Source organism: Gavialis gangeticus, unplaced genomic scaffold (assembly GCF_001723915.1).
Source record: "Gavialis gangeticus isolate Ggan-Ray unplaced genomic scaffold, GavGan_comp1, whole genome shotgun sequence".
In the NCBI taxonomy this organism is placed as follows: domain Eukaryota; kingdom Metazoa; phylum Chordata; order Crocodylia; family Gavialidae; genus Gavialis; species Gavialis gangeticus.
In genome coordinates this window covers 39,592,311-39,603,961 of record NW_017728995.1, presented here as the reverse complement: position 1 = coordinate 39,603,961, position 11,651 = coordinate 39,592,311, and the positions used below count along the sequence as shown (strand labels likewise).

The following is an 11,651-nucleotide window of genomic DNA, read 5'->3' as shown; positions in this document are numbered from 1 at the left end:
TGTGATGCTGGGGCACACGGAGTGTCCCACAGAAGCACAGGGGGCTCCCCAGCACACTTGGCAGCAGACCTGGAAGTGGACCAGAAGCACTTCCAGTCCATTTGGGCCCTCCTGCACACCCCCTGGTTTGGTGACAGGTGCCAGGGGTCTGGGACTGGTTCCACCCGGGGTCCACCCGCAGCCAATTGCTGAGCCAGGGGGCATGGGGGGGCCCTCCAGCGTGCTCCTCATGAGACCCATAAGTGGACTGGAAGTACTTCCGATCCACTTCCATGTTCACCGCTGAGGATGTGGAGGGCCCCTCACACTCCTGTGGGACACTCCATGCGCCCGAGCATCGTAGCGTTCACAAGCGACACTGGTACCTCAAGGTATGTAGAAAAAACATTTTAAAGCTGTGTCTGTCTGAATCGCCGATTCTCCGAATCAGCATTGAATCTTCAGATTTGGATTCAGCCGAATCAAATCTGAGACAGTGATCCAAATCAACAAATCAAATCACTGTACCCGATTCAGGCAGAACCTGAATCCAAATCAAATAGGGCCTGCTTCGCACACCCCTATTATCTATCTGTTTCAGCAGACTGTTTTTGTTTGAGCCTCAGGGGTACTTTAAATAGTACAGACCAATAATGGTTCTTTTCAGGACCAAGACAGCTGCAGAAAGTACCCCAAAATAAAGGCCTGCCAGTTTCTACATTACATTTTCTATATAGGGGGCCAATTTAGGATGGTACAGCAAACATTTGCTAGTGCTACCAGAACTCAAGATTTCTCCCATAGTGGAACTCCCCAGGTAACAAATTACATTTCATTTTTCCAGAAAAGCAATCTATAGCTATAGCTATATCTTGCACGTGTAACTGCTCAACTGCAGTTGCATTCATTGGATATATATCTTTTTCTTCCAAACATGTATCTACAGATGCAGACCATGTAGGTCTAAATTCTATTAACTGATTAATATTTTTCTTGGGTTTTTTAACTCAGATGTATGGTACTCATAGCACTGGGAAGCATATTACAAATTTCAACTAATAGTAAAATATTAATATTTAGATTTTAGATTACTGATACAGGGAGGAAATCTCAAATCTGTTTTCATTATTTCATGAAAATATCAACCAACACACTGGTTGATCAATACATAACATTACATGGACATCAAAAAAAATCACGTATCAAAGTGTTTGGATATACTTGCAAGATACTTACTTTTAAGGTTGATAGGTCTAGTAAATCTAAGTCACAAACACTGCATCCAGTTTCACGCGTCCAAACGTTAGGGATATAATTTCCCAAGTAATTTAGGTAAATCTAGTAAACAAATGAACAATTCAAAGTAATTTAGATTAATTCCATATGAATGTAAAATCTGTGTCTGTCTCTTTTAACAGTTTTAGAATTAATCCCCATATAATCTTAATGAATTGTATATATTTTTATTTATTGTCTTTTTCTTTTGTTAACTTAAAACAGAGACAACTAGTAAAAGTATGTTATGCTCTCATGCACATGATACAGAGAAAATCCCTTTAGCATCTCTCGTTCAGGACACTAAATAATACTGATAGAAAGTTATAAGTGCACTGAGAAACTGCTATGATTGATCCCTCCCTCCTATCCCCCACTTCCCTTCCCCACCCCACCCCCCCAAAAAAAATCAGAACCAAATAAATATCCCTCCTGAATCTGAAAACCATGGCATTTGGGGGAAAACAAATATAGAGATACAGCTAAACTACATATGAAAGAAAGGATGACAGGGACAAAGCTGAGAAGATGCAGATGTGCAATTTGAAAAATGGACTGGACTGAAGCTTTCACATTTTGGACAGCTGTCCTAGGGTCCATAAGACAAACAGTGGAATATACTCCACAGCTGTATCTGGCTCCTTGACAGATTCTTGAGGCAGCTTTGGAACTGGCCCTGAACTAATTATGGAGTTATTCTGCTGAAGGTCTGCCTGGGCTGCCATGTCCTGCTGGATGCCAAATCTGTACTTCTACAATATTGCATAGGATCTCATCCAAATTATCTTGGTGCCACTCTAATCGAAGTCAGGAAATACAGCATGTAATTTCTCAGGTAAAAAAAAGCATTCTAGTACAATTGTAATACACTAGCTTGCTGTCAATTTGTCCTAGTATGATCACCTTCTCTCTTCACCTTACATGGTAAAAATATTTATTGTAGATATACCAAAATAAAATGCCTTAACTGACTTTCAGATGCATAAAAAAATCTACAGAAATGCATAAACAAAAAAAACTTGAGCAAAGAGAATATAATTACTATAAGGAAAAAAGTACATGGTTTACAGTATCACTATTATTTTGCCAGCAACTTTTTGATAAAAAATAATCTACCAGTGCTTAAACTATTTGAATGCAAAAAAGTACACACATAATAGAAGTTTCTTTCCAATTGGACATTTTTGGTGCTAGAACGTTGTCCAACTGGTGAATATTTAAAAGTTCTAACCTCCCCACAACAATGCATGTCTGTGTATACTCCATTACAACAGAAAAGGTACCGCCATAGCTTATAACAAATGACCTCTATGATTTTTTGTATTTTATTTTCTTCAGCTGACTTTTAGACAAAACCCAGATGCTTTTGTTTTGTCACAGAAACAGGGTAAACTGATATATGACTATAAATAGGAATCAAGTTTTGTTCAATATAAAAACTATGTAGATTAACCTAAGATATCCCAAAAAAATCCCAACCATATCTCCTCATCAAACAGTAACATATAATATATTACTTTTCTTTTGGCAAGGGAAAATACAGTACTGATAGCTAATTTAAGGTACATTAGTATTTACTGAAATGATTCTCTAACACCAAAAAAATATTAGGAAATAAGGGCAATGCAGTACACAGCACCTACAACTGATTTCTTGGTACTGTACACTAAAATTCACTAAATGGAAACACTACAATAAACACTATTTTGATGGTGGAAAGGATACATAGCATTAAATCTTACAAATGAAAGCAATATCATCATTAATTGTGTTTGTCTTACCAAAGACTAACATGTTAAACATAACTTAAAGCATTAATAAAAACAAGTGCCAATTTAAAATATTAAAAGATTTTTTTTTGCAATTTTTCAGTTGGTCTAATAAAAGGTATCAATTTGGAACCAAGAGTTCTAGATTTTTGCAATTTAAAAATATAAAATATAGGGGAAAACAAAATCAACAGTGGTTGGGATTTTCAAAGGGATTTCATTTTGTGTTGGGAACTACTCTCTTTAAGCTTGCATCATATAAAAATTCTAGCCATTTCCTTTGAGCAAACAGATACATGCTTGCTTTAGGATGGCAAGCGAGAGCAAGAAGAATTGGGATAAATTGTTTACACATGCTTAAAATATGTAAGAAATGTCCAGTCATTTAAAGCGAGTGAAATTCAACCACATGCAAAGGACCTGAAGATATTTCACTCCATTTTGCTTTATGAGGAAGTCAAAAGAACCATCCCACAGAGCAAATCCTGCACTCCCTGAAGAACAAAGGACGCCACAGATTGGCTGGTAAAAAGGCAACACTGGAATGCTCTGGAGAAAGACCCAAGCATCAGTGGTTATGAGGGTGCAGTAGCACTAAGTATCCCTGTAAAAACTATTTTGCAGAGTGATTTTGATGAAGCACACATGCTCTGTGCCCTTGTATGGAACTGGGGGATTAATTTTTCCTGCTCAAAGTCTCCATTTACTATGATTATGATGAAATAATAAAATGGATATTTCTACTTAATGTTCAAGAATGACACTAATGTCCAACAGAAGTGTTAGCTTTCAAAATCCTGAGCTGCAATGAGTTTGCAGTAAGTAAAGTGAGTAGTTGTTCTAACTTGTTATCAATACAGGGTTCCTATACATGTGCAGGGAGGCTGCTCTGACTCTAGGCTGCTCAATTAATTGAGTCTGCTGGAGCGTGGAAATTACCATACTCCAGCAGACTCCAGCATCACGTGTATCAATCAGCAATCCAGCTCTGAAAAATGATGGCGGGGCACTTTAAATTACAGCTCATTCAACGAGCTTTAGTTCAAAGCATCACACTGCCATTTTTCAGCATGGGGATGCTGATACGTGTGATGCTCCAGACTAATTAAAGCATGCTCCCCCCTCCCAGAGCACATGTATAAACACCCACAGTGACATCAGAATAGTATGTTGAAGACTCAACAATACATGAGGAGTTTGCCATGTGACTTATTCCTTATAATAGAGATGAGAACACCATTTCTTCAAAGACTTACTTCAGGCTTTCCCCCTCCGCATCCACATTTGCCCTCTGACCTTATTTAAATTGGTCATGGCAGAAGAAGTGACTATCACTTACTTTAGATTGGCCATTTCCATGAATAGTGACTGGCAGTGTTTCATACATGGAATTTCTGGCTCTTACTCTTCCTTCGTCAAATTTCAGAAGAACCTCATCTAAAAAAAATTCAGTAGTATTTTAGCAATCAGAATGAAAACCGTTATTTGTATGATGCTCAAGTTATAAAGCAATGTCACAATTAAATATTTGAATTCCTTCCAGTACCTTGGTCCTACTGTTAATGTTATTTTAACTTCCTAATTATTTAAAATCTTGGCTTCCATGCCAGTAGGTCAAGTAGATGAGTAAAATAAGGCCCTTGACTTCAGAGTTTATGCTCTTCTTTCTTCACAGGTTAAAGAATGCTTAGCTTAGAACATATGCTATTTCTTAACTTTAATTTTCCATTTACAGAGGAATGCAACTCAGTTGTTCCACAGTTGAAGGTCAAAGGTGGAGGTTGTAAGAAAGTTCACATGTACGGACAACACGGAAGACTTTCAATTATAATTATGACTTGAAAATGAAAATTAATTAAAAATCACAGCTAGCCCACTTCATTACACCTTGCTATTAGCATGATTTCAAATGAACATACAATTCAAGTTACTTATACACTTCTATAACTAAGTTTATTGGTACATGTGAAAGAAGGATACAACTTCACATTCATCATTACATTTGAATTTAAATAATTTATTCTGACAATGAAAGAAAAATCCACTGACACGATACGTCAGACCTGAGAAGTACAGTAATCTTATTTAACCTATTATTCATGGAGCAGCCCCCTGAACACATACGTAAATTAGTTCTTTTAAGTAATGGGGGGGACTACAACATTCACTAGAAAGCAGACAAAAAGAAACTTATGAAAGATCCATGCATAGCATATTCCAGTCAACATACACTATAACATACATACCAACAGCTCCATTTAAAGTCTGAAAAATTGTGCACTTGTGATCCAAAGTAATATTCATGTGTTCCTAAAATTAAAAATACCAAAAGACACTGTAAAATTAAAAGTTAGTGCAGTATTTGTTTCACTGTAATGTCCAACATTAAATATAAAAACATGTAGCCTCTAATCAGTTAATCTACTTTTAGATATAAATATAAATTTTAGCCTTTTTTCCCCTCAGTGACTCCTTTCAACTATAAGTTGACAGCTTCTTGGATATATTTTCTCTCCAAAGTATCCAGTTCATCAAAAAATTGTTCAGATTAATCTAGTATAACACCAATGGGCTTGTCTTGTATTATGTAAACTCAGCAAATGGAGGTCATGACTTTCCAAAGGAATTGCAATGGCAGTATAAATCAAAGAAATGTCTGGCAGTATTCTCTCGATAGAAAAAATAAAAAGTCTTAGTCAGACAACATGTTAGTTTAAGAACATATGCACACTAACAGAGAGCCTGAGGCTTCCTGTTCCTTTAAGGCAGAAGCAGCCCAGCAAGGAGCACTGCAGGGCAGGCAGGGTGCAGTAGCTGCCGCTTGCTGGGGCAACAGGGCAAATGAGGAAATTAGCAGGCACCTGACAGCAGCCTGCTGACTGGAAGTAGGCAGGGCCCTGGAAGGATATAAGACTGGGGCTTGGGCTGGCAAGCCAATCTAGCCCTGCCAGCTGCACGGTTAAGAGCTCCTGCCCAGGAGAGCTACCCAGGAATATCAGACTGTCTGCTTTGCTGCCTGCAGGAACGCTGAGGCTCAGGGCACTCACAAGGAGCCCAGGCTGGAAGATATTCCAGCACAAGGGGTGAGGGAAGGTTTGCCCTCTTAAAGGGGCAGAGGGCTGCTTCCACTGTTGTTGTTTATGTTACAGCCCAGGGTTCATATAATATTTCATTTACACCAGTGATTTGGGTTGGAATAGTAAGGGGTGGTATATAGAGGTCCCACTGGTGCCTATGCGGCACACAATCACTTTGAGCCCTGCCAGGGGCAGACTCAAGACTCGAGCAACTGTTGAGCCCAGAACAGGAAGACAGCGCAAGGCCACAGAGCCAGGCACGGGCCAAGGGGCCTGGCACCTGACGAAGGGTGCAGCCAGGCAGAGGCCAGGGGCCTGGCAGACAGGGACCAGGGCCCCAGTGACTGGAAGGGATGAAGCAGAGCTAGTGTCTCAAAGCCAAGTCTGATATAGTGGGCCCAGGCTAGAAAGCCTAGCTACATTAAAGGGGTGGAAGCAGAAGAGGCCAAAGCCCCAACAGAGGGAACAACATTATGGTAACACCTGCAACGCTTGGGGTGTGCTTTAGGGGAGGTTTATAGCTACACAATTAGCCCCTAAAGCTTTGAGTGCCCTGCTAGGGCACAGCTGACCTGAGCAGCCCAGGACAAGAGCAAGCCCAGCAAGGGGCCAGGTAGACTGGGGCCCACGCAAAGGCTCGTAAGCAGCCTCCCTATTATTATTATTACTAGTATTCCATCAAGATGTGGCAAGTGAGAAGGGAAGGAATGCAACGGGGCACAGAGCAGAGTGGGGGGGTCTAGGGGATGAGCAGGGTATGGTCGCAGAACCACCAGGGGCATCACGGCTACCCCTGGGACCCCAGTGTGCTACACACATGCACAATAAAGTATTATTTCAATGCTTCTAAAAGGTACAAGCTAAAACTAAGTATCATGATATGACATGCATTAAAGTCACTGTTTTATAAGTGTAGTCTATTTTTTTTTTAAACCTTAAAAAGTGGTGCTCAATCTCTATGGTCCTGTAGGCTGAATAACTGGTGCAACAATGGTTCACAGGCTGGATCCACCATAGTGATAGCATATCGGGTTGGTCCAGAGACATGATACAGCATACCAGCACCTTTTGTCCCAGATCTGGTCATGGCACAACCCTGTGCCAACACACCTGGTATGCACAGCTATATCATCCAGACCACAAAACTCCTCATAGGGTTGAAAATTTGGTGGCAGAGGAGTGGTGGTAGTGTTAATTACTATGATGATTTAACACTCATTCCCCAGCTGACAAATTTCAGACTACATGGGGAGCCCTACAGACTGGATGACATCTCTGTGGGCTGGATCCAGGTTGCAGGCAGGAGGCTGAGTAGAGGCTGAGCACTTAATTAAAGCTGACATATTCAGTAAGCAGTCCAAATTCTTCTTAAACTTCACTGGAGTTTCAGATTGGGGGGCGGGGGGGAACCAATACTAGACCAATAATTTAAAGGTCATTTAATTTAGAGGTCATCTTATGTCATTGTAGTGCAATAATCACTTACTGGGGTATCAAATTATATTTATAAACTACAATTTCAATTTACTTCTGAAACTTGAAGAATGGCTTGACATTTGGGGTGAAAGAACAGAAAGAAAACAAAACCCAGCTTCCCCCTGCCCCCCCTTAATTAATTAAAAAAACAAATTGGGCTACAACACCTATTTTTGTAACTTTTTGTGGTCCTAAATGTTGGAAGAGAGCCTTCAAATAAATAATTTCTATCAACCTTAAATAAAATATTTCAGGTAAAAGTCTTTTTTTCTATTAATACTGAAGGAAAACATAATTTAAAGAAAAAATGAATCCATTCATTTAGAAGTTTAACTGAAATATATCAACCTTTTCTTTAAAAAAAAAAAGTTTGTAATCTAGTGAAACAGACAAATTTGTTAAATATTTGGCATTACCAACAATTCATTTTTAGGTGAAATGCTTTAGGCCAAAACTTTTTTCAGCAAACTGATGTTGTTGTCATAATGGTCCAGGAAATATAAAAGAGGCAAGAATTCTTGTGGGTGATATCTTTTATTGGAGCAGCTGCATGGTTGAGATAGACCTGGCCATCTTTCAGATATGACAGGCTTGAGGAGGGGCACTGTGATACCTGAACACTTGCCTACATCCATCCCTACCATGCAGTTGGTCCAATAAAAGGTATCACCCACAAAAATTCTTGCCTCACCCAGCTCTACTTGCATTTAATTATGGATTTAGGTATCTTGCTCTAAGAATTTAAGTTTCAAAATATTAGTTTAAATAGGGTTACCATATTTCCAGTTTCAAAAAACCAGACACCTGTCACACAGGGAAGGGGGGAAATGATACGACTGTGGGGGGACAGTGATATGGCAGTGCCATGCCCCGTCCATTCTGTTGCCCTTCACTCCCAAGCCACAGCTCCCAGCAGTGGAGCAGAGCAAAAAACCAGAATGTTGTTCAAATTTCAAAAAAACTGGCCAGACTGAGATTGGAGGACTCAAAAATAGGACATGTATGGGAAAACCCAGATGTATGATAACCCTATTTTAAGTCTATTATAAAGAAAAATCAAATCTCTACATACCCTTTGCTGTGGGTCAATATAGATTTTGGTATAAAAAAGCTGGTCATCATCATTATCCTGCAGATTCCATTTCTGTACAATGCGGTTCATATATGAGGCATAACCAATAAATCCTGCAATATCACACAAGAGAATTTGTTAAACTGATAAAAAAAAAACCCTGCCAATTCCAGCACATTAATTTGGAACTGCAACATGACAATTCTCTGCCAGCCAGGGAAAACACAAGAAAGTCATCATCATCTAGCCAGAATTTTTGATGAAAATAAAATACTACGTATATTCAAAATAGCTATTATCTGAAAGTTAATTTTCTTTATAATGACATTAAGGAAAATAAAGGACTGTGGGATTGGTGTGAGATGGCTAGAAGCATCCAGATAGTTCCAAGGTGGAAGACTGCAGCTGTTACAGAATCTAAGAAAGAAGACCAACTTCAAGCAAAAAACTTTCGGCAGATTCTCCTTACAAGCTAAATTGCTAAATTCCAACACTGCATAACAGTACAAGGAATTCAGCTGAAACCTGGTATATAGTATGTTTACTCCAAAGAAAAAAAAAAGGCTGTGGGAAAGGAAATTAGCAGCAGTCCTGGCTCTGCACACAACGAAGCTCCACCCACTGACATCTCCAAGAGGAAACTTAACTATATTGCAGGGTTGCTGCCACTATAGATTTTCTGGCAAAAATATTGTGGAAGAGGCTTCACCCTTACTGAGACACAGCATATGGCACCAAAGGGTTTTTTTCCTGCCACTATCACTTACGCTATCTCCCTTCTATTGTTTACAACTGTAGTGTGAAGGAGCTTTGCCAGCGAAACTACATAGGTTAGGCAGGAAAAGCTTTTCACAGTCCCAGCCAACAAATATTTGGAATGTAAAACAAGCCAAGTATGAGATACCAAACAATTCATTCTGTAGTTTTCTATAACCACCCATATTTTCTCTCAAGTGCTTTAAATCAGCAGTGAAATTAGAATGACGATCATGTCATTAACTTCACTGAAGCTTAACTCACATTTTTTCTAGAGCTATTTCCTCAGGCTGTTTGTAGACTCAGTGGACATTATGGCTAGGTACAGACATCAAAAAAGCAAGTTATGCCGTTTTCTGTAAGTGGCATAGTTAAGATAGATAGTGAACAAAACACAAATTCACCCTTTGGTGGTGGTAGAGGGAGAAGAGGTGGAAATCTCTGAGTGGTTTCCACCGTTTTTCAACCTGTCTGTGCGCGCCAAACTTCTGTTCTGTTAGGGGTACAGACCGGTCTTGTGTGCCAAACTTCACCAGTTTCCAATCACTTGTACTGGTAAAAGTGTAATGTCTGTACCTGGCCTATCTCCTTAGTTATCCTAGTTTACTTGCATTAGATCATCTTCACAAACATAAGATCTAGAGACTTTGTCATTGTGTTTAAATCAGATGCTGGAACATAAAATGGTAGCCGTTATGGAAAAGATAGCAGGAAAGGATCAGATCCAGCCTGCACATTTCTGAAAGCAAAGCTTTAGCTAAACAAAAGTTTAGTTCACCAACACTCCTTTCCTAAACCAATTTAACACACTATTTCTTCATATGTATTCATTAAAAAGAGAGCATACAAGGAGTGTTATTACAAAAAAGGGTTGTGAACAAGTTTCCTCTAATGAAGATCTAGGCCCTAAAACATGAATTTAGGCTAGTAATACATCAAGTTAGTTGCCCAATTAATAATTATATCATGTGTACATGAGGTGCTGAGCTGGGTATATAATGAACAACAAGAAATGGAACGCTTGCTTCCAAAAATTATACCTATTATTCCAAAAATTAGATCCACTGAGAAATTGCAAAAAAAAAATCTCTCTGCAAGCTTTCGGGCTCATACGCCCTTTATCATGTTCAGAGAAAAGTCCAAGACAATAAAAAGTCCCCATATATGTAGAAAATAAACTTCATTTTTGCACAGCAGAAACAAGCTGAAAAACTGTCCCTCTGGTCCATGAGAGTTTCTTTGTCATGAGGTATCATTTTGGAACCAAGAGTTCTAGATTTTGCATTTTTTTTGTCTCAGACAAACACAGCTACCACATACATCCCTGAAACATGGAAGATGCTGAATTTTAGCCAATTTTGGATTATAAATGTCATTGCTGAACAAAAAGAAAGATTTCTACACCTCCCTGCCTGCCATCTGACACCAACAGAGAAGAAATCCTGCTTGATCTACACAACAAAGAGCAAGCTCACAAAGAGACTCTCATGGACCCAAAGGGACAGTATTCCAGCTTCTGCTTGCTCTGTGCAAAAATGAAGTTTATTTCCTACACATGGGGACTTTTTTTTTTTTTTTTAGGGCTGTGCGTTGCTTCAGGTGCCAATTCAATCCAGAGAAGATTCAGCCCAATTCGGTGGCCGAATCTCTGAATCCGAATCGAATTAGGAGACTGATTCAAAGGTCTGAATCAATTCAAAGCTCTCCAAATCTTCAATGATCCGGGCAGTTCCCGGTGGCTGCAGCAGGGAGCTGCAGCTGGACTCAGAGCTGGTAAGTAGAGGGCAGGGAAAGGGGTGACTGGAGGAAGGAGAGGGAGTGGACCATGGGGGGACCCCTGCCAGTCCCCATCCCCCATCTGCTCCCCCAGCCCTCATGGCTGCCCTGCCTACCCCAGCTCCTGGTGCTTTAAAAAAAAGCCCCACTCACCAGGTGCTGCCAGGCAGAGGGGAGATCCCCACTGCCCCACATGAGGGGCTCTGCTATGAGCCCTCCAACCCCCGCCTTGCTCCCCCAGCCCCAGCCTCTTAAGGAAAAAAGAAACGAGAAAAGCCCCAGGACTCACCACTCCTGCAGCAGCCTTGGGGCTTCAGCGGGCTTGTGTAGAGCCTCCCATGCAGCATGGGGTGGTGGGGATCACCCCCTGCCCAGCAAGACAATGGTTCCAGGGGTTTGAGGAGGGGTTTCTTAAAGGGCTGGATGGGGCAGCTGTGGGGGGGCAGGGGTTGGGTTTTTTTTTTTGTTTTT

General features: G+C 40.2%; 1 protein-coding gene across 1 annotated transcript in view; it reads right to left on the bottom strand.

The window, feature by feature from the left end:
* Positions 1-11,651, bottom strand: part of PLOD2 (procollagen-lysine,2-oxoglutarate 5-dioxygenase 2) — a gene marked incomplete at its 5' end in the record, with an annotated part of 115,642 nt that overhangs the window by 59,384 nt on the left and 44,607 nt on the right. The window contains 4 exons of the mRNA XM_019503547.1: positions 1,216-1,317; positions 4,363-4,460; positions 5,270-5,333; positions 8,649-8,761. Coding sequence (XP_019359092.1) covers positions 1,216-1,317; positions 4,363-4,460; positions 5,270-5,333; positions 8,649-8,761 — 377 coding nt within the window. The remainder of the gene's footprint in view (positions 1-1,215; positions 1,318-4,362; positions 4,461-5,269; positions 5,334-8,648; positions 8,762-11,651) is intronic.